At 44.9% G+C, this 22,808-nt stretch overlaps 3 protein-coding genes across 6 annotated transcripts in view; all 3 read left to right on the forward strand.

The window, feature by feature from the left end:
* Positions 1 to 3,170, forward strand: part of LOC119848048 (immunoglobulin alpha-2 heavy chain-like) — a 5,378-nt gene extending 2,208 nt beyond the window's left edge. The window contains exons 4-6 of one of the 3 annotated variants that reach the window (XM_038383407.2): positions 345 to 455; positions 871 to 917; positions 1,601 to 3,170. In XM_038383407.2, coding sequence (XP_038239335.2) covers positions 345 to 455; positions 871 to 917; positions 1,601 to 1,687 — 245 coding nt within the window. In that variant the 3' untranslated portion in view covers positions 1,688 to 3,170. The other 2 variants (XM_043501778.1, XM_043501777.1) reach the window with 2 other exon arrangements.
* Positions 3,171 to 5,594: 2,424 nt separating this feature from the next.
* Positions 5,595 to 21,104, forward strand: LOC119847819 (immunoglobulin alpha-2 heavy chain-like). 2 transcript variants are annotated; one of them, XM_043501782.1, is made up of 6 exons: positions 5,595 to 5,915; positions 6,184 to 6,510; positions 7,324 to 7,635; positions 8,243 to 8,353; positions 8,772 to 8,903; positions 8,964 to 9,056. In XM_043501782.1, the coding sequence occupies exons 1-5, from the start codon at positions 5,675 to 5,677 to the stop codon at positions 8,876 to 8,878; spliced, it is 1,098 nt and encodes a 365-aa protein (XP_043357717.1). In that variant the 5' UTR covers positions 5,595 to 5,674; the 3' UTR covers positions 8,879 to 8,903; positions 8,964 to 9,056. The 2 variants fall into 2 exon arrangements, with proteins under 2 accessions (XP_043357717.1, XP_043357716.1); XM_043501781.1 differs by lacking the exon at positions 8,964 to 9,056 and adding an exon at positions 20,061 to 21,104 and having other exon boundaries at positions 5,616 to 5,915; positions 8,772 to 8,818.
* LOC119847820 lies at positions 13,119 to 17,373 on the forward strand. The gene is made up of 6 exons (XM_043501792.1): positions 13,119 to 13,629; positions 13,905 to 14,234; positions 14,816 to 15,127; positions 15,844 to 15,954; positions 16,366 to 16,412; positions 17,126 to 17,373. The coding sequence occupies exons 1-6, from the start codon at positions 13,587 to 13,589 to the stop codon at positions 17,219 to 17,221; spliced, it is 939 nt and encodes a 312-aa protein (XP_043357727.1). The 5' UTR covers positions 13,119 to 13,586; the 3' UTR covers positions 17,222 to 17,373.
* Positions 21,105 to 22,808: the final 1,704 nt, after the last annotated feature.

Genomic DNA, 22,808 nt, shown 5'->3' on the forward strand with positions numbered 1-22,808 from the left:
AGTTTCAGAGTAGAAGCCGTGTTAGTCTGTATCAGTAAAAACAACGAGGAGTCCTTGTGGCACTGTAGAGACTAACAAATGTATTTGGGCATAAGCTTTTGTGGGCTAGAACCCACTTCATCAGATGCACGGAGTGGAAAATACAGGAGCAGGTATAAATACATGAAAAGTTGGGAGTTGCCTTACCAAGTGTGACGTCAGTCTAACGAGACAATTCACTTAACTGCAGGATACCAAGGGAGAAAAAATACCTTTTGAAGTGGTAATGAGTGGCCCATTTCAGCCTATTTCCCCCTAGTGTCACTCACACCTTCTTGTCAACTGTCTATTTGCTTCCTCCACAGTCCCTGCCAGCGACTGTTCACATTACATTGTGCCCCTTGCAGCTGGTACTGGTCTGCTCCTGCTGGTCATGTCTCTGAGCCTCGTCTGGACCCTCTGCCCTTCCACGCTAGGTAATAAACCCAGCCCAGTCCAGACACTCTCCCGCAGAGAGAAATCCTGCTCCCCTGCTTGCTACTGGGGACTGCAACTGTCCCGTCCAACACACGAACACGCTGCAAATGTCACAACTGCCAGCACTGATTTCAGAATGTTTTGTTTTCTGAATCTTGAATTTCCTGTGTCAGGAGAACGGCTTTGTTCTCCGTGACAAAGGGAGCGATGTGGAAAGGCTTCTACTGCCCCTGGCCAAGGCGCCTTGTCTATAGTTCACAAAGAACACTAGCATTTCCGATGAGCCCCTCTCATTGTGCCATGCATGGTGGTGCCCTGTGCACCCACAGCTTGGATGCACCATTAGTCAGTAAGCTACAGCTGGGGGAGTGACCGGGGAACAGGAACTTTTACTGTTGTCTTTGTTTGTTCCAGGATTCCAGCCCAGGGTCTCAGCACCCCCAGCTTCCGAGGAGCACCAGGTACGGCTCTTTGCAAACTGTCTCTGTCTAAATCAATGTGTCTGTCTTAAACATTTCTAATCTATCAGCTTCATATATTTGGCACTTAAAGTGATTGATCTAGAAGGAGGAGGTGAAAATGAGATCTAGCTGTTGAAGTAGCAGGAAGGGAGGTTGGAGTCTTACTGTGAGTTTTAATACTAGCTACTGATAATGGGCAAGTCACTTACTACTCTGACTCGGTTTCCCCATATGGAAATAGTGAATAACTAGACTTACTGTACAAGGATGATGGGAAGTTTGTTGTTTTATTGGTTCTGACTGTACCCTTTACAGGGTTTTTTTGCAGCTGGGTACATTTTTGGCTCTTAAAATATAAAGAGCTATAACAAATTATATTTGTAAGTCACATGAAGATTTTCCAGTGACAGGTGCCGTGGGCCTGATTCAAAGCTCAGTGACCTCAATAGGAGACACGGGGTTTGGATCTGGCAAAATATTATCAACAGGTGAGTTCTTAAAGTCAGAATCCAGGGCTGGTTTCCATTCTGATAACACGGATCGTTTATAGGACAATCAGGAGAATCAGAGATGAGAGGGAATTTTTAATCAGGCTAAACTCACTTGATTGTTCAGTGCTGTCTCAGCTTGTATCCCTTCATTTCACAAGGAGGGGACCAATTTTACTAATTGTCGCCAAACAGGGTGGAATCTTATACGCTCATCTGGATTTCAATTCGCGGAATCGCAACGGGCACACAATACAGCGATCGGCCAGAGGGAAAGTGTAAAACCCTGAACGCTCTAGCGCAGGGGAATCCACACGTGGGAACTGATGGCTGGTTCTCTGCGGATTGGAAGTAGCAGCTGGAAGAAGGCTCTGTCTGTCTCCGTCTCCTTTCTTTTTTATTTTCTCCACTTCTCTGTTTATAAATAAAAGGTCAGAAGATCCCAACAGAGTCCAGACTCATCAGGTGGGAAATCTCCTTTTAGGATATAAAGGCATCATGGTGTAGATGACTTTACATGTCACTTGTGTATTAGATTGGAAGCTCTTTGGGGCAGGGACTGTCTCTTTGTTCTGTGTTTGTGCAGCACCTAGCACAACGGGGCCTGCTCCATAACTGGGGCTCCTGGATGCTATGGTTACACAATAATTGTTGTCGTCATCATCACCATCCCCCACGTGCAGAGGGATTCTATGACCCGGACACAGCTGAACGGCTGCAGCTTCCCTGCAGAGAGTGAGGCCAGATGGCAGGAGCCTGCAGAGGGGACGTGCAGCCCCTGTATACGCCACAGCTCCCGGCTTCCCTGATCCTTAGCAGGCACATGCTCCCTTTGCAGTAACGTTACATGGACATGCACTGGGATTGTGAAGGGGAAGGATGGATGCGGCAGGAGCTGGGAGGGATGAGAATCTCTCACCAGGCCAGCGAGGGAGCTGCTATTCCAGTGCTACCTCTGCAGGCTGCTGGTTCCCCCTCATGGGCGAGATTCACAGGCCCCCATGCGCCAGCCCCCTGCACCATCTAACGATAACAACACGTTATTAATGACTTGAGCTCTCCTGGTGCCTGAGCCTCCATGCGCTGCCTGTTTACATCACAACTTGGTGTTTTTCAAGTTGTCATTCGAACTGTCTCTCATTAAAAAGGGTCGGCAACCCCACTAGTGATGTTTGTGTTGCCTTTTTAACCTGTTCAATGCATCAAGCTCAGCTTATTGTGTAATAAGAAAGGTGACCTCTTAAATTCCTTGGGCCAGAGTCTGCTCTGGTTTACAGCAGTGTAAACCTGGAGGAGCTCTGTTATAGTCAGTGGAGTTACTCCAGATTTACACCAGTGTCTCTGGAAGCAGCATCTGGCCCTTTTTAATCCCACTTAGCCTCTGTGTTTCTTTTGATGGATGATACAACAAATGTGTTAAACACCACATGTTCCACACACATCTTTGAATAGGGTAAGGGCTGTTTTGAAGAGGATGGTGATCAATTGTTCTCCATGCCCAAGGGAAGATGGACAAGAAGTTATGGGCTTAATCTGAATCAAGGTGATTTAGGTTAGATATTAGGTAAAAATTTCTAACTCTAAGGGGAGTTCAGCTCTGAAACAGGCGTCCAAGGTAGGTCGTGGAATCCCCATCATTGGAGGTTGAAAGAATACATTGGACCTGTCGGGGATGGTCTAGGTTAACTTATCCAGACCCCTGTGCTAAGGTAGCACCTTGATGACTTTTCAAGATCCCTTAAAGCTTGAAATTTCTGTGATTCATTTTTTCATGGACACTCGTAGAATGACGAAGGGCCTGAATCTGTTCTCGTATTACCCTGAGTACTGAACCCAATGGTGCTGCAAGAGAGTCCAGATTTCCATTAAGAAAAGGAGTACTTGTGGCACCTTAGAGACTAACAAATTTATTAGAGCATAAGCTTTCGTGAGCTACAGCTCACTTCATCGGATGCATTTGGTGGGGAAAAAAACATTTGGTGTTTTTTTCCACCAAATGCATCCGATGAAGTGAGCTGTAGCTCATGAAAGCTTATGCTCAAATAAATTTGTTAGTCTCTAAGGTGCCACAAGTACTCCTTTTTCTTTTGTGAATACAGACTAACACGGCTGCTACTCTGAAACCAGATTTCCATTGCGTCTTCAAACTGAGATCTTGAATGAATGGTGACTTGCAGTCCCTGAGGGTGCTTTCAGCAAGAGAAGAGTACAGCGTCCCATATGAGTAAATTACTAGAGCTGGTCAGGTGTTTAGAAAAAACATTTCTTTGTTGGAAAATGCACACTTGTTGAAATGGAGATATTTTTTTTTCCATGGGAAAAGGATAAGTTTTGATGATTTTTTGACATGTATAAAAAGTTTCAAAATTGAAAAACTCCAGTTCAAAATGATGAATTACTGAGAAGTTTAAACTAATTATATTTGAAATAACATTTTAAAGTTAACATGGTCAAAATTTTATATAGTCAAAATTGATAGGAAACACTTCAAAAATATTAAAACAAAAACACTTAATTTCACACAATCCAAAAATGATTTTTGGTTCTAGGAAACATTTTGAGATTTTCTTTTCATCCCAGTTTGAGACGAGAATTTTTTGATATCTTGAAAATTTTTGTGCAATGGGCAATTTTCTGGCCCAGCCTGGTAATCACATGAGTGTAAAAGTGCTCCTGTAGCTGCAATTATCTACATTGCTCTTTTTCACTTCCTGCCTTAAGACACTGCGCAGGGCTGCTGTGGGGTTGTCAAACAGCTGCCCCGCTCCACCCGCACAGAGCGTGAAGATATTTTTGTATATACTGTAAGGGTCCAATTCTGCATGGTGCTGAGGCACTTCCTGTGACTTGCTGGGCAACCGCAACACTGAGTAGAGTCAAGGGGAGTGGTGGGTGCTCAGCTGCTGTTAGGCTCAGCTCCTACCTTCCATTCCCTAAAGCACTGTACATTTTAAAGCATTTTCGCTCGAAACCTTAGAGCAGTAAATAGGACTTTGTGCCATTGTCAGTCAGTGTTACTGGAAGGGTGATAACAGGCCCTTACAGGAACTGGGCTGGGGAGACATTGTGCTCAAATAGCTTTATGATTTCTGTGGTCTTATCTGTACTTCCAACGACAACATTCAGCCCCTTATAAGTGAACCTGGGGACCGGATTCTCATTTGCACTAAGCCCCTTTCCACCATGGTAATGCACAGGGGCCTGGAAGTGGGTGTGAGTGTAATTTATGCTCCTTTAAACTCCTCTTTACATTGGTGCAAAGGGGAAGCTGTGTAATTGTGAGTAATGCCCTTGGGCTAGAAATCAGGCAGAATCTTGGCCAGTCCAGCCTTCCTTTAAACTCTTGCTTCCATTTAATATTGATTGAGGCAGGGACTGCAGGATTTAGCCCTGGTAGCTCCACACCCATGAGAGAGAGCGAGAGAGGGAGGTGAAGGAAGGAAGATGATCCCCAGCATTAGAGAGCTGCCGGGAAGGGGTTTCTGACAGATCAGTCCCCACTTTGCCAGGGGAGCTGCAGCCAGTCAGTGCAGCCTCACAAGTGGGCTTGAGGCTAAGGAGACCTGGCCAAGGCACTGAGGGAATCTGGTCTTTTCTGAGCCAATGGCTCTAATCACTAGCCCACATTGCCTTCTATTGTCAGCTGTTTCAGAAGGGTCACTGACAGATGCACTTTTCTTCTCTCTCCCTGCTTTGTGCACCTAGACGCAGCTTTCTAACCTGCCGCGTTCCGTTCACTTTTAGCCAGGTTATGGATATGGCGAAAGGGAGGCAGGGGAGGCACTTAACTTCCACTGGCTTCAGTAGGAGTGAGGCATCTAAATCTCTTAGCCATGTTTGAAAATCTCATGAGGCACCTCTCTGCATTTATAGGCACCGAAAAATCTGGCCCGCAGGCAGTTATTAAATTGGGACTTGGTCTCTTTTGAAAATTGTATCCCTTGTTGTCTTATTTCTCACACAAGTCAGAACTTTCAGTAGGATGATTTAAAGTGCTATTAAAGTCCTCCAAGATGAGACTCCAAATGAGTGTTACAGGCAAATTTTGTAGCACCAAGAAATATGGTACAACAAAGGACCAAACATGGAAACCTGGGGAGAGATTTAGCTTGGGATTGTCAAAAGAACTATGTGATCTAGGAGCATTTTCCTTTGAAAGTCAATGGGACCTGTGCTCCGAAGTCATGTGGGTTTGTTTATATATATCATCCATGTTCTGGAGGTTTAAAATTATTCTAAATCATTAGAATATACCCCTATGCCATTGAAATGCAGAGAAATTCTACAAGAAATGGTGTACCCTCTGTAGAATCTTTAACCCACCCATGTAGTATCTATCAACACAGCACATCCTCCTCAGAGGCGTTCCTCACTGGAAATGATCAAGACGCTGTACCCCGTCACTGCAGCAGTGCACTGGGCATCAGCCTTTGGACTAGTGTGTCAGGATTTTGTTCTACTTTTTTAATGAAAATGATCTTTGCCGAGTATCTGGTTTTATCTTCCTTAGGTAAAACTTCTGCATTAAACTCTGGAATTGGGAAAACAGCCTCTTCAGTAGGACACGAGTGTTGAATATCTATGATATGTTTTGAAACTTTTGCTGGGTATAAATTGCATTTCCATTCACTTGTACAAAGTTAGAGCAGCTTTTTTAGCAATTTGGATGCATAGAATAACTAACAGATTAAGTAATTTCTATTGCTGAGCTACCTATTCCGTCTGTGGCAGTTGGAGACCTGGCAGACACTGACTCTAACAATATTTTATTTCTCCAGTGCTAGGAGTGCAGTTATTTCTGTACCAGACTCAGCGGATCCAGTTTGTTCAAGTTAGTGGCACCGCCAAGATCCACTGTTCTTCCAAAGAAAAATTGGAAGGAAGTAGCATGTTTTGGTATTTGAGAAGAGAAGGAGAGAAACCCACATGCATTAAGCGCTGTTTGGCTGATCAAAATGTAAGTAAATTTGCTTGCAAACACGAGACGCACAGCTCAACACTAGAAATCCGCAATATCCAAAAGACTGAGTCTGGCATTTACTACTGTGCATATAAATACAGCAGCTACCTGCTTTTTGGGAATGGATCCACGCTGATTGTTGGAGGTAAGGAACCGTAAAGCTTGTTTAAGAAGACTAATAACTGATTGACAAAGCATATTTCATGTTCCCAATAAAATATAACAAGATAGAATAGCTACTGATGAATGGTTAAAAGGAAAGCATACTTTAAGCCAAGCGGATCAGCTAAACATTAAATGCTTTGGGTATAGAAGGAATATAACATTTATAGTTATAAAATATATGTGTAAAACTTGAAAGTGCCGAAAATAAACTATTGAAGTTTCTCTGTGACTGTTCAAGGCACCCAGGTAGGGAATATTTCTAACCTAAGAGTTATGTTTGCATGAAATAATATTTTGAGTTAATGAAAAGTTTATAAAATATATAAAATTGTACGCAATTTTCCTTCTAGGTTGTGCAGCTATATCCTAGTTAGTGTTGGTATGGTAATTTTAATATTTCCTTCTTCAATACATTTGTTCTTTGGAATAAATGTCTTAGTGAATGATAGTATGTAGTGTTGCTGGAGCCGTGTTGGTCCCAGGATATTAGAGAGACAAAGTGGGTGAGGTAATATCTTTTATTGGGCCAACTTTGGTTGGTGAGAGAAACAAGCTTTCTTGCTGCCACAGAGCTCTCCTTCAGGTCTGGGAAATGACACTCTGAATATATTTCCCAGACCTGAAGGAGAGCTCTGTGACACCTTGAAAGTTTGTGTCTTTCACCAACAGAAATTGGTCCAATGAACGATTTTACCTCACCCACCTTGTCTCTCTGAGTGAAAGATTAATACCTTCAATCAGACTGCAGCTCATTTGATCATCACACTGAAATATCACACCTTCTTCTACTCAGACAGTTATACCAAGAGCAGCTGGGTGATGCTTCTAGTCCCATTTTCACGTGACATTCAAGTCACTGGGACAGCGAATCTGGCTTGTGTGATCCATGGAGTGTCCAGCCCAGTCCATGTTTCCTGGAGTGTTTCTGGGGAGCTGCAGGAACAGGAGCTGATGCGCTCATTGAAAGCAAAGGATGGATCTTTAACACTCATAAATCACATCAGCGTCCCCATGGACACCTGGATCAGTGGGAAGAATTTCACCTGTGAAGTCAAATTCAACGCTTCAGGCAGCAGTGTGAAGAAAACTACCAGGTATCCTGGAGGTGAGTGATACTATATTTGAGACCAAGGGAGACTCAAATGTGAAATAGGGGTGAAGTGGCCACAATCAGAGCTGCTTCTACGTATCTTTCCATCACAGAAAGCTGGAATATTCTATGTCTTGTTAGAATTTCTCTAGAGAATTTGGGGAAAAGTCACGTGAGACATTACAGGGATCACAAGACAATGTAGCTCTGCTCTCTAAGGGGGCTTTCACCCAGATTTTACATATAAAGCACTGTAAAGACTTAAAAAATAATATATCTCATGAGTAAAGGGGAATTGAGAGGCATTTAAGAAGAGAGATGTATTCCAGTGAGATATGCAAAGTGATGGAGAGGCGATGAGGTGATGAGAGACCTAGAGGGAGGATTTTGTAGATGGCAGAAGGTCTAGAGAAAATTCTGATTATAGGGGAAAGAATTCGCCTAAAGGAAAGGGGGCAACACAGAGGGTGAAAGGTGCTGAAGGCTCCTCTCGGCTCACTCCTCGGGGGTAAGGCCCGTGGTGAACAGGGGTCAGGAGGGAAGAGCTGGATGTGGTGGCATCACGACCCTCTTGGCTCGAGTCAGCCACTTACTTGTGTCTGGTTTTTTCCTTGCTCCACAGCCCCTGCCAGCGAGTGCTCACATTACATTGTGTGTCTTGCGGCTGTTGCTGGTCTGCTGCTGTTGTTGGTGTCTCTGAGCCTCGTCTGGACCCTCTGCCCTTCCACGCTAGGTAATAAACCCAGCCCAGCCCAGACACTCCCCCACAGAGAGAAATCCTGCTCCCCTGCTTGCTACTGGGGACTGCAACTGTCCCGTCCAACACACGAACACGCTGCAAATGTCACAACTGCCAGCACTGATCTCAGAATGTTTGTTTTCTAAATCTTGAATTTCCTGTGTCGGGAGAACGGCTTTGTTCTCTGTGACAAAGGGAGTGATGTGGAAAGGCTTCTACTGCCCCTGGCCCTGGCACCTTGTGTATAGTTCACAAAGAGCACTAGCCTTTCTGATGAGCCTCTCTCCATGTGCCATGCATGGTGGTGCCCTGTGCACCCACAGCTTGGATGCACCATTAGTCAGTAAGCTACAGCTGGGGGAGTGACCGGGGAACAGGAACTTTTACTGTTGTCTTTGTTTGTTTGTTCCAGGATTCCAGCCCAGGGTCTCAGCACCCCCAGCTTCCGAGGAGCACCAGGTACGGCTCTTTGCAAACTGTCTCTGTCTAAAGCAATGTGTCTGTCTCAGGCATTTCTAATCCATCCATCAACTTCATATATTTAGTAATTAAACTGGTTATTCTGGAAGGAGAAGGTGAAAGTGAGATCTAGCCGTTGGAGTAGTTGAAAGGGAGCAAAGCATCTTACTACTAACTCTGGTACCAATTTACTGTGGGATAGTGGGCAAGTCACTTAATGCTCTGTGACTCATTATCCATTTTTTATACACGGGGAAACATAGACTTACTGCTCAAGGATGATGGGAAGTTTGATGTTTTATTGTTCCTGACTGTGCCCTTTACCGGTTTTATGTGTGGAGCTGGAACATTTTTGGCACTTATAAGATAAAGAGCTTTGAGAAATTATATTTGCAAAGCATCTGAAGATTTTCCAGTTACAGGCGCTGTGGCCCTGATCCAAACCTCAGTGATCTCAATAGGAGATTGTCCATTGACATGGGGTTTAGATCTGGCAAAATATTGTCAGTAGCTGAGTTCTTAAATTCAGAATGCAGCGCTGGTTTCCATTCTAATAACACGCACAGCTAACAGGACAAGCAGGAGCATCGGAGATGAGACGGGATTTTTCATCAGACTAAACTCACTTGGATGTTCGGTTCTCTCTCATCTTGTGTCCCTTCATTTTACAAGGAGGTGGCTCATGTTACTAATTGTTGCCAAACAGGGTGGAATCTTATACGCTCATCTGGATTTTGATTCGCGGAATCGCAATGGGCGCACGATGCAGCAATTGGCCAGAGGGAAACGTGTAAAAGCCTGAACGGTCTAGTGCAGGGGAATCCACAAGTGGGAACTGATGTCTGGTTCTCTGCTGATTGGATGTGGCAGCCGGAAGAAGGCTCTGTCTGTCTCCGTCTCCTTTCTTTTTTTTATTTTCTCCACTTCTCTGTTTAGAATAAAAAGGTCACAAGATCCCCACAGGATCCAGCCTCATCAGGTGGGAAATCTCCTTTTAGGATATAATTATAAAGGCATCATGGTGTGGATAACTTTACACGTCACGTCTGTATTATATTGGAAGCTCTTTGGGGCAGGGACTGTCTCTTTGTTCTGTATGCAGCGCCGAGCACAACGGGGCCTGGTCCATAACTGGGATTCCTGGGTGCTATGGTAACACAATCATCATCATCATCATCATCATCATCATCATCATCATCATCATACTCCTCTTATCTGCAGAGGGACCCAGACACAGCTGAACGGCTTCAGCTGCCCTGCACAGGGTGAGGCCGGATGGTAGGAGCACGAAGTGGGGATGGGCTGCCCCAGTTTATACCACAGCACCTCTGGCTCCCAGCAAGCACATGCTTCCTTTGCAGTAACCCTACATGGACGTGTAATGGGATTGTGAAGGGGAAGGATGGATGCGGGAGGAGCTGGGAGAGATGAGAATCTCTCGCCAGGCCAGGGCTGGAGCTGCTACTCCAGTGCTGCGTCTGGAGCAGTGTTTCTCAATGACCAGTCTGTGGATCAGTGCCTATCCCTGAGATCTCCCTGACATACTTTAGGAAGGCAGCCAACCGGTCCCTGATACCCAAAAGGCTGAGAAACGCTGCTCTAGAGTCTGCTGGTTTTCCCCAAAGGCGAGATCCACAGAGCCCTATGTTCCAGCCCCTCTGCGCCATCTAATAACCACACGTTATCAATGACTGGAGCTCTCCTGGTGCCTGAGCCTCCATGTGCTGCCTCTTTACATCACAACTGGTTATTTTTCAGGCTATCATTTAAACTGTCACTCATTAAAAAGACCCAGTATTGATGTTCATGTGTCTTGCCTTTTTTATCTCTTCAGTACATCAAGCTCAACTTATTGTGTAATAAATAAGGTGATGTCTCAAATTCTTTGGGCCAGATTCTGCTCTGGTTTACAGCAGTGTAAATCTGGAAGAAGTCTGTTGCAGTCAGTGAAGTTATTCTGGATTTACTCCGGAGTCTCTGAGAGCAGAAGCTGGCCCTGTCTATCCCAGTTAGCATCTGTGTTTCTCTTGGTGGATGATACAATGAATGCGTTACACAGAACTTGTTACACACACATCTTCAGCTATGGTAGGGCTGTCCACTAAAGTCTGGAGAAGAAGTAATGGGCTTAATCTGCAGCAAGGGAAATTTAGGGTAGGTGTTAGGAAAAGCTTTGTAACTCTAAGGAGAGTTCGGCTCTGGAACAGGCGTCCAAGGGAGGTTGTGGAATCCCCGTCACAATGGAGGATTTTAAAAACAAGTTAGACAAACGTGTCCAGGATGGTCCAGGTTTACTTGTCCAGACCCCTGTGCTGAGGCAGGACCTGGATGACTTTTCAAAGTTCCTTCCAGTCTGACATTTTTATGATTCTCTGAGTGCCAATAAAAAATAAATGACTAAGGACCTGAATCTTTTCTCATGTTACCCTGAGTACTGAACCTAACAGGGCTGCAGGAGGGCCCAGATTTCTATTGTGACTTCAAACTGTGGTCTTGAATGAATGGTGACTTGAAGTTACTGAGGATGCTTTCAGCAAGAAGAAAGTATCTGGCTCTGGTTCCTTGGCCAGCTTCCCATGTGAGTAATTACAAGGGCTGCTCAGGAGTCTTCAGAAGAAACATATCTTTGTTGGAAAATACCCATTTATTGAACTGAAGATTTGTTTTCCATAGGGAAAGGGTCAGTTTTGATTAATTGTTTTACTTGATAAAAAAGTTTCAGAATTTCAAAATGAAACAGTCCGGTTGTCCAGTTCAAAAAGATATCTTGCTTAGAAATATACACTAACTATAGTGGAAAAAAATTCCTTTTTCTTGGTCAAAAATGTATATGTTCAAAATTGGAAGGAAACATTTCAAAATTCTTAAAACAAAACGCTGCCTTTCACCCAAACCGAAAATGATTTTTGGTTGAATAAATTATCTGAGATATTGACTTTTTGTACCGACAGAGGAAAATATTTCGGTCTCTTGAAATGAAATCCATTTTCTGTCCAGGCCTGGTAATTACAAGAGTGTAACATTACTCCTGTAGCTGCAGTTGGCTACATTGCTCCTTTTCACTTCCTGCCCTAAGGCACTGTGCAGGGCTGCTGTGGGGCTGTCAAACAGCTGCCCCGCTTTACCCCCACCGTGTATAAAGACATTTCTATTTGCACTGTAAGGGCCCAATCCTGCATGGTGCTGAGGCACTTCCTGTGACTTGCTGGGCAACCGCAACACTGAGTAGAGTCAAGGGGAGTGGTGGGTGCTCAGCTGCTGTTAGGCTCAGCTCCTACCTTCCATTCCCTAAAGCACTGTACATTATAAAGCATTTTCGCTCGAAACCTTAGAGCAGTAAATAGGACTTTGTGCCATTGTCAGTCAGTGTTACTGGGAGGGTGATAACAGGCCCTGACAGGAACTGGGCTGCCGAGACATTGTGCTTGAATAGCTTTATGATTTCTGTGGTCTTATCTGTACCACTGCTGACAACCCCTTAACAGCGACCCTGGGGACCGGATTCTCATTTGCACTAAGCCCCTTTCCACCATGGTAATGCACAGGGGCTGGAAGTGGGTGTGAGTGTAATTTCTGCTCCTCTAAACTCCTCTTTGCATTGGTAATTCTGAATAATGCCCTTTGCTAGAAATCAGGCAGAATCTTGGCCAGTCTAGTCATCCTTTAAACTACAGCTTCCACTTTGCCTCAGTCAGGGATTGCAGGATTTAGCCCAGGTCACTCCCCAACCATGGGAGGGAGGAAGGCAGGGGAGGGAAATGGAAGGAAGATGGTCCGCAGCATTAGAGAGCTGCCTGGAAGGGGTTTTTGACAGATCGATCCAGGGGAGCTGCAGCCAGTCAGAGCAGCCTCACAAGTGGGGTGCGGGCTATTGAGCCATAGCCAAGGCACCCAGGGATTCTGTTCTTTTTTGAGCCAATTGCTCTAATGACTAGCCCACATTGCCCTCTGTTGTCAGCTGTTTCAGAAGGGACATTGACAGATGCACTCTATATCTTTCTCCCTGCTTTGTGCAGCCAGACACAGCTTTCTAACCAGCCCCATTCAGATAATTTTAACCAGTTTATTGCTAGACTCGAGGGGTGGTGCTTAACTGCCATTGACTCCAGTAGGAGTGAGGCACCTAACCCTCTTAGCCATGTATGAAAATCCCACTAGGTATCTGTCTGCATTTATAGGCACCCAAGTACCTTTGAAAATCGGGCCCAAAGTCATTTTTGGAAATGGGACTTAGACTATTTTGAAAATCTTGTCTTATGTTGTCTTTTTTTTCTCACACATGTCGGTGCTTTCAGTTTGATGATCTACAGTGCAGTTAAAAGTCCTCCAAGACAAGACAACAAATAATCATTACATGTCTGTGTTGTGCCACCAAGAACTGTGCTACAATAAACCAAACATGGAAGGCTGGGGAGAGATTTACGTTGCAATTGTCAAAGGACCTAAGTGATTTAGGCGCATTTTCCTTTGAAAGTCAATGGGACTTGTGCGCTGAACTCATGTGGGTTTGTTTATTTACATCATCCATATTCTGGACATTGAATTATTCTGAATTATTATTTACATCCCTGTGCCACTATAATGCAGAGAAAATCTACAAGAAATGCTGTACTCTCTGCAGAGCCTTTGACCCACCCATCAACACAGCACATCCTCCTCGGAGGCGTTCCTCACTGGAAATGACCAAGACACTGTACCCAGTTACTGCAGCAGTGCACTCAGCATCAGCCTTTGGGCCAGTGTGTCAGGATTTTGTCCTACTATCTTTATGAACATGATCTTTGCCAAGTATCTGGTTTTATCTTCCTTAGGTAAAACTTTTGCATTAAGCTCTGAAATTAGGAAAACAGCCTCCTCAGTAGGACACTAGGGTTGAATACTGTATCTATGATATGTTTTGAAACTTTTGCTGATATTAATTGCATTTCCATTCGCTTATATAAAGTTATAGCAGCTTTTTAAGTATTTGGGATGCAGAGAATAAACATTATCAGATTAAGTAATTTCTTTTGCTGAGCTATCCATTCCGTCTCTGGCAGCTGGAGACCTTATGGAAACAGACTATAACGATATTTTATTTCTCCAGTGCTAGGAGTGCAGTTATTTCTGTACCAGACTCAGCGGATCCAGTTTGTTGAAGTTAATGACACTGCAAAGATCCACTGTTCTTCCAAAGAAAACTTGGAAGGAGGAAGTAGAATATTTTGGTATTTGAGAAGAGAAGGCGAGACACCCACATGTATTAAGAGCTGTTTGGATAATCAAAATGTAAGTAAATTTGCTTGCAAACATGAGAGACGCAGCTCAACACTGGAAATCAGCAACATCGAAAAGACTGAGTCTGGCATTTACTACTGTGCATATAAATACAGCAGCTACCTGCTTTTCGGGAATGGATCCACACTGATTGTTGGAGGTAAGGAACCATAGCTTGTTTAAGGAGACTAATAACTGATTGACAAAGCATATTTCATGTTCCCAATAAAATATAAAAAGATAAATAGTTTTGATGAATGGTTCAAAGGAAAGCATGCTTTAAGCCAAATAAATCAGCTAAACATTAAATGCTATGGGTATAGAAGGAATATAACAACATTTATAGTTATAAAATATATGTGTAAAACTTGAAAGTGCCAAAAATAAACTATTGAAGTTTCTCTGTGACTGTTCAGGGCATCCAGGTAGGGAACATTAGACAGACAAGGTGGGTGAGGTAATATCTTTTATTGGGCCAACTTTGGTTGGTGAGAGAGACAAGCTTTCTTACTGACACAGAGCTCTTCTTCAGATCTGGAAAATGACGCTCTGAATATGTTTCCCAGATCTGAAGGCGAGCTCTGAAGCAGCTTGAAAGTTTGTGTCTTTCACCAACAGAAGTTGGTCCAATGAATCATTTTACCTCACCCACCTTGTCTCTCTGAGTGAAAGATTAATACCTTTAATCAGACTGCAGCTCATTTGATCATCACACTGAATTTGCCATCTCCTTCTGCTCAGACAGTTATACCAACAGTAGCTGGGTGATGCTTCTGGTCCCATTTCCACATGGCAGTCAAGTCACTGGGGCAGCGAATCTGGCTTGTGTGATCCATGGAGTGTCCAGCCCAGTCTATGTTTCCTGGAGTGTTTCGGGGGAGCTGCAGGAACAGGGGCTGATGCGCTCATTGAAAGCAAAGGATGGATCTTTAACGCTCATAAATCACATCAGCGTCCCCATGGACACCTGGATCAGTGGGAAGAATTTCACCTGTGAAGTCAAATTCAACTCTTCCGGCAACACTGTGAAGAAAAGTACCAGGTATTCTGTAGGTGAGTGATACTATATTTGAGACCAAGGGAGACTCAGATGTGAAATACGGGTGAAGTGGCCACAATCAGAGCTGCTTCTACGTATCTTTCCATCACAGAAAACTGGAATATTCTATGTCTTGTTAGAATTTCTCTAGAGAATTTGGGGAAAAGTCACGTGAGACATTACAGGGATCACAAGACAATGTAGCTCTGATCTCTAAGGGGGCTTTCACCCAGATTTTACATATAAAGCACTGTAAAGACTTAAAAAATAATAGCAGAAGCTGGCCCTGTTTATCCCAGTTAGCATCTGTGTTTCTCTTGGTGGATGATACAACGAATGCGTTACACAGAACTTGTTATACACACATCTTAAAAAATAATATATCTCATGAGTAAAGGGGAATTGAGAGGCATTTGAGAAGAGAGATGTATTCCAGTGAGATATGCAAAGTGATGGAGAGGCGATGAGGTGAGGAGAAACCTAGAGGGAGGATTTTGTAGATGGCAGAAGGTCCAGAGAAGATTCTGATTACAGGGGAAAGAATTCACCTTGGGGAAAGGGGGCAACACAAAGGGTGAAAGGTGTTGAAGGCTCCTGTGGCCTCACTCCTCATAGGTTAAAGCCCGTGGTGAACTGGGGTCAGGAGGGAAGAGCTGGATATGGTGGCATCATGACCCTCTTGGTTGGAGTCAGCCACTTACTTGTGTCTGGTCTTTTCCTTGCTCTACAGCCCCTGCCAGCGAGTGCTCATATTACATTGTGTGTCTTGCGGCTGTTGCTGGTCTGCTGCTGCTGTTGGTGTCTCTGAGCCTCGTCTGGACCCTCTGCCGTTCCACGCTAGGTAATGAGCCCAGCCCAGCCCAGACACTCCCCCGCAGAGAGAAATCCTGCTCCCCTGCTTGCTACTGGGGACTGCAACTGTCCCGTCCAACACATGAACATGCTCCAAATGTCACAACTGCCAGCACTGATCTCAGAAAGTTTGTTTTCTGCATCTTGAATTTCCTGTGTCAGGAGAACGGCTTTGTTCTCCGTGACAAAGGGAGCGATGAGGAAAGGCTTCTACTGCCCCGGCCCTGGCACCTTGTGTGTAGTTCACAAAGAGCACTAGCCTTTCTGATGAGCCTCTCTCCATTTACCATGCTTCGTGGTGCACTGGGCACCCACAGCTCGGATGCACCATTAGTCAATGAACCAGTTGGGGGAGTGACCATGGAAGAGGAACTTTTACTGTTGTCTTTATTTGTTCCAGGACTCAAGCCCAGGATCTCAGCACCCCCAGCTTCAGAGGAGCACCAGGTATACCTCTTTGTAAGCTGTCTCTGTCTAAATCAATGTGTCTGTCTCAAGAATTTCTAATCCATCAACTTCATATATTTAGTAATTAAACTGGTTGTTCTGAAAGGAGAAGATGAAAGTGAGATCTAGCAGTTGGAGTAGCTGAAAGGGAACAAAGAGCCTTAATATTAACTCTGGTATCAATTCACTGTGGGATAGTGAGCAAGTCACTTACTGCTCTGTGACTCCCTTTCCCCATGTGTAAAAAGTGGATACCTAGTCTTACTGCTCAAGGATGATGGGAAGTTTGATGTTTTATTGTTCCTGACTGTGCCTTTTACAGGGTTTTTTGTGTGGAGCTGGGAACATTTTTCGCACTTATAAGATAAAGAGCTTTGAGAAATTATATTTGCAAAGCACATGAAGATTATCCAGTGACAGGTGCTATGGGCCTGATCCAAAGCTCAGTGACCTCAATAGGAAACTGTCCATTGACATGGGGATTGAATCTGGCCAAATGTTGTCAGTAGCTGAGTTCTTAAAGTCTAGGAACCCAGAATCCAGCGCTGGGTTCCATTCTGATAACACGTACTATTTATAGGACAAGCGGAAGAATCGGAGATGAGATGGGATTTTTCATCAGACTAAACTCACTTGGATGTTCAGTTCTGTTTCATCCTGTGTCCCTTCATTTTACAAGGAGGTGGCTCATGTTACTTATTGTCGTCAAACAGGGTGGAATCTTATACGCTCAGCTGGATTTAGATTCGCGGAATCGCAATGGGCGCACGATGCAGCGATCGGCCAAAGGAAAACGTGTAAAAGCCTGAACTGTCTAGTGCAGGGGAATCCACAAATGGGAACTGATGTCTGGTTCTCTGCTGATCGGACGTAGCAGCTGGAAGAAGGCTCTGTCTGTCTCCGTCTCCTTTCTTTTTGTATTTTCTCCACTTCTCTCTTTCGAATAAAAAGCTCAGAAGATTCCCATAGGGTCCAGCCTCATCAGGTGGGAAATCTCCTTTTGGGGTATAAAGGCATCCCAGTGTAGATGATTTTACATGTCACTTGTGTATTAGATTGGAAGCTCTTTGGGGCAGGTACGGTCTCTTTGTTCTGTGTTTGTGCAGCGCCTAGCACAATGGGTGCTATGGTAACACAATAATTATCATCGTCATCCTCATCTGCAGAGGGACCCAGACACAGCTGAACGGCTGCAGCTTCCCTGCAGAGAGTGAGGTCAGATGGCAGGAGCCTGCAGAGGGGATATGCAGCCTCTGTATCACCACAGCTCCCAGCTCCCCTGATCATCAGCAGGTGCATGCTCCCTTTGCAGGAACGTAACATAGACGAGCAATGGGATTGGGAAGGGGAAGGATGGATGCAGGAGCTGGGAGGGATGAGAATCTCTCCCCAGGCCAGGGCTGGAGCTGCTACTCCAGTGCTTCCTCTGGAGCAGGGTCATTGAGAAACACGTCTGTGGATCAGTGCTGGTCCTGAGATCCTCCGTGACGCAGTTTAGGAAGGCAGCCAGCCGGTCCCTGGTATCCAAAAGGCTGAGAAACGCTGCTCTAGAGTCTGCTGGTTTTCCCCAAGGGTGAGATTCACAGAGCCCTATGTTCTAGCCCGTCTGCGCCATCTAATAACAACACGTTATCAATGACTGGATCTCTCCTGGTGCCTGAGCCTCCATGCACTGCCTGTTTACATCACAATTTGTTGTTGTTCAAGCTGTCATTCAAACTGTCACTCATTAAAAAGACCCAGTATTGATGTTCATGTGTCTTGCCTTTTTTATCTGTTCAATGCATCAAACTCAACTTATTGTGTAATAAATAAGGTGATGTCTCAAATTCTTTGGGCCAGATTCTGCTCTGGTTTACAGCAGTGTAAATCTGGAAGAGGTCTGTTGCAGTCAGTGAAGTTACTCTGGATTTACTCCGGAGTCTCTGAGAGCAGAAGCTGGCCCTGTTTATCCCAGTTAGCATCTGTGTTTCTCTTGGTGGATGATACAACGAATGCGTTACACAGAACTTGTTACACACACATCTTAAAAAATAATATATCTCATGAGTAAAGGGGAATTGAGAGGCATTTGAGAAGAGAGATGTGTTCCAGTGAGATATGCAAAGTGATGGAGAGGCGGTGAGGTGAGGAGAAACCTAGAGGGAGGATTTTGTAGATGGCAGAAGGTCTAGAGAAAATTCTGATTATAGGGGAAAGAATTTGCCTAAAGGAAAGGGGGCAAAAGGTGCTGAGGGCTCCTGTCGCCTCACTCCTCAGGGGTAAGGCCCGTGGTGAACAGGGGTCAGGAGGGAAGAGCTGGATGTGGTGGCATCACGACCCTCTTGGCTCGAGTCAGCCACTTACTTGTGTCTGGTTTTTTCCTTGCTCCACAGCCCCTGCCAGCGAGTGCTCACATTACATTGTGGCCCTTGTGGCTAGTGCTTGTCTGCTGCTACTGGTGGTGTCTCTGAGCCTCGTCTGGAGCCTCTGCCCTGGGTTTAGGTAAGAAACCCAGCCCAGCCCAGACACTCCCCGCAGAGAGAAATCCTGCTCCCCTGCTTGCTACTGGGGACTGCAACTGTCCCGTCCAACTCACGAACACGCTGCAAATGTCACAACTGCCAGCACTGATCTCAGAATGTTTGTTTTCTAAATCTTGAATTTCCTGTGTCAGGAAAACGGCTATGTTCTCCGTGACAAAGGGAGCGATGTTGAAAGGCTTCTACTGCCCCTGGCCCTGGCACCTTGTGTATAGTTCACAAAGAGCACTAGCCTTTCTGATGAGCCTCTCTCCATTTACCATGCTTCGTGGTGCCCTGTGCACCCACAGCTTGGATGCACCATTAGTCAGTAAGCTACAGCTGGGGGAGTGACCGGGGAACAGGAACTTTTACTGTTGTCTTTGTTTGTTCCAGGACTCAACCCCAGGATCTCAGCACCCCCAGCTTCAGAGGAGCACCAGGTATACCTCTTTGCAAACTGTCTCTGTCTAAAGCAATGTGTCTGTCTCAGGCATTTCTAATCCATCCATCAACTTCATATATTTAGTAATTAAACTGGTTATTCTGGAAGGAGAAGGTGAAAGTGAGATCTAGCTGTTGGAGTAGTTGAAAGGAAGCAAAGCATCTTACTGCTAACTCTGGTACCATTTTACTGTGGGATAGTGGGCAAGTCACTTAATGCTCTGTGACTCGTTATCCATTTTTTACACATGGGGAAACATAGACTTACTTCTCAAGGATGATGGGAAGTTTGATGTTTTATTGTTCCTGACTGCCCTTTACCGGTTTTATGTGTGGAGCTGGAACATTTTTGGCACTTATAAGATAAAGAGCTTTGAGAAATTATATTTGCAAAGCATCTGAAGATTTTCCAGTGACAGGTGCTGTGGCCCTGATCCAATCCTCAGTGACCTCAATAGGAGATTGTCCATTGACATGGGGTTTAGATCTGGCAAAATTTTGTCAGTAGCTGAGTTCTTAAATTCAGAATGCAGCGCTGGTTTCCATTCTAATAACACGCACAGCTAACAGGACAAGCAGGAGCATCGGAGATGAGACGGGATTTTTCATCAGACTAAACTCACTTCTATGTTCGGTTCTCTCTCATCTTGTGTCCCTTCATTTTACAAGGAGGTGGCTCATGTTACTAATTGTCGCCAAACGGGGTGGAATCTTATACGCTCATCTGGATTTTGATTCACGGAATCGCAACGGGCGCACGATGCAGCGATTGGCCAGAGGGAAAAGCGTAAAACCTTGAACGGTCTAGTGCAGGGGAATCCACACATGGGAACTGATGTCTGGTTCTCTGCTGATTGGACGTGGTAGCCGGAAGAAGGCTCTGTCTGTCTCCGTCTCCTTTCTTTTTTTTATTTTCTCCACTTCTCTGTTTAGAATAAAAAGGTCAGAAGATCCCCACAGGATCCAGCCTCATCAGGTGGGAAATCTCCTTTTAGGATATAATTATAAAGGCATCATGGTGTAGATAACTTTACACGTCACGTCTGTATTATATTGGAAGCTCTTTGGGGCAGGGACTGTCTCTTTGTTCTGTATGCAGCGCCGAGCACAACGGGGCCTGGTCCATAACTGGGATTCCTGGGTGCTATGGTATCATCATCATCATCATCATCTCTGCAGAGGGACCCAGACACAGCGGAACGGCTTCAGCTGCCCTGCACAGGGTAAGGCCGGATGGTAGGAGCACGAAGAGGGGATGTGCTGCCCCAGTTTATACCACAGCACCTCTGGCTCCCAGCAAGCACATGCTTCCTTTGCAGTAACCCTACATGGACGTGTAATGGGATTGTGAAGGGGAAGGATGGATGCGGGAGGAGCTGGGAGAGATGAGAATCTCTCGCCAGGCCAGGGCTGGAGCTGCTACTCTAGTGCTGCCTCTGGAGCAGTGTTTCTCAATGACCAGTCTGTGGATCAGTGCCTGTCCCTGAGATCTCCCTGACATACTTTAGGAAGGCAGCCAACCGGTCCCTGATACCCAAAAGGCTGAGAAACGCTGCTCTAGAGTCTGCTGGTTTTCCCCAAAGGCGAGATCCACAGAGCCCTATGTTCCAGCCCCTCTGCGCCATCTAATAACCACACGTTATCAATGACTGGAGCTCTCCTGGTGCCTGAGCCTCCATGCACTGCCTGTTTACATCACAATTTGTTGTTGTTCAAGCTGTCATTCAAACTGTCACTCATTAAAAAGACCCAGTATTGATGTTCATGTGTCTTGCCTTTTTTATCTGTTCAATGCATCAAACTCAACTTATTGTGTAATAAATAAGGTGATGTCTCAAATTCTTTGGGCCAGATTCTGCTCTGGTTTACAGCAGTGTAAATCTGGAAGAAGTCTGTTGCAGTCAGTGAAGTTATTCTGGATTTACTCCGGAGTCTCTGAGAGCAGAAGCTGGCCCTGTCTATCCCAGTTAGCATCTGTTTTTCTCTTGGTGGATGATACAACGAATGCGTTACACAGAACTTGTTACACACACATCTTCAGCTATGGTAGGGCTGTCCACTAAAGTCTGGAGAAGAAGTAATGGGCTTAATCTGCAGCAAGGGAAATTTAGGGTAGGTGTTAGGAAAAGCTTTGTAACTCTAAGGAGAGTTCGGCTCTGGAACAGGCGTCCAAGGGAGGTTGTGGAATCCCCGTCACAATGGAGGATTTTAAAAACAAGTTAGACAAACGTGTCCAGGATGGTCCAGGTTTACTTGTCCAGACCCCTGTGCTGAGGCAGGACCTGGATGACTTTTCAAGGTTCCTTCCAGTCTGACATTTTTATGATTCTCTGAGTGCCAATAAAAAATAAATGACTAAGGACCTGAATCTTTTCTCATGTTACCCTGAGTACTGAACCTAACAGGGCTGCAGGAGGGCCCAGATTTCTATTGTGACTTCAAACTGCGGTCTTGAATGAATGGTGACTTGAAGTTACTGAGGATGCTTTCAGCAAGAAGAAAGTATCTGGCTCTGGTTCCTTGGCCAGCTTCCCATGTGAATAATTACAAGGGCTGCTCAGGAGTCTTCAGAAGAAACATATCTTTGTTGGAAAATACCCATTTATTGAACTGAAGATTTGTTTTCCATAGGGAAAGGGTCAGTTTTGATTAATTGTTTTACTTGATAAAAAAGTTTCAGAATTTCAAAATGAAACAGTCCGGTTGTCCAGTTCAAAAAGATATCTTGCTTAGAAATATACACTAACTATAGTGGAAAAAAATTCCTTTTCTTGGTCAAAAATGTATATGTTCAAAATTGGAAGGAAACATTTCAAAATTCTTAAAACAAAACGCTGCCTTTCACCCAAACCGAAAATGATTTTTGGTTGAATAAATTATCTGAGATATTGACTTTTTGTACCGACAGAGGAAAATATTTCGGTCTCTTGAAATGAAATCCATTTTCTGTCCAGGCCTGGTAATTACAAGAGTGTAACATTACTCCTGTAGCTGCAGTTGGCTACATTGCTCCTTTTCACTTCCTGCCCTAAGGCACTGTGCAGGGCTGCTGTGGGGCTGTCAAACAGCTGCCCCGCTTTACCCCCACCGTGTATAAAAGACATTTCTATTTGCACTGTAAGGGCCCAATCCTGCATGGTGCTGAGGCACTTCCTGTGACTTGCTGGGCAACCGCAACACTGAGTAGAGTCAAGGGGAGTGGTGGGTGCTCAGCTGCTGTTAGGCTCAGCTCCTACCTTCCATTCCCTAAAGCACTGTACATTATAAAGCATTTTCGCTCGAAACCTTAGAGCAGTAAATAGGACTTTGTGCCATTGTCAGTCAGTGTTACTGGGAGGGTGATAACAGGCCCTGACAGGAACTGGGCTGCCGAGACATTGTGCTTGAATAGCTTTATGATTTCTGTGGTCTTATCTGTACCACTGCTGACAACCCCTTAACAGCGACCCTG

Source organism: Dermochelys coriacea, chromosome 24 (assembly GCF_009764565.3).
Source record: "Dermochelys coriacea isolate rDerCor1 chromosome 24, rDerCor1.pri.v4, whole genome shotgun sequence".
In the NCBI taxonomy this organism is placed as follows: domain Eukaryota; kingdom Metazoa; phylum Chordata; order Testudines; family Dermochelyidae; genus Dermochelys; species Dermochelys coriacea.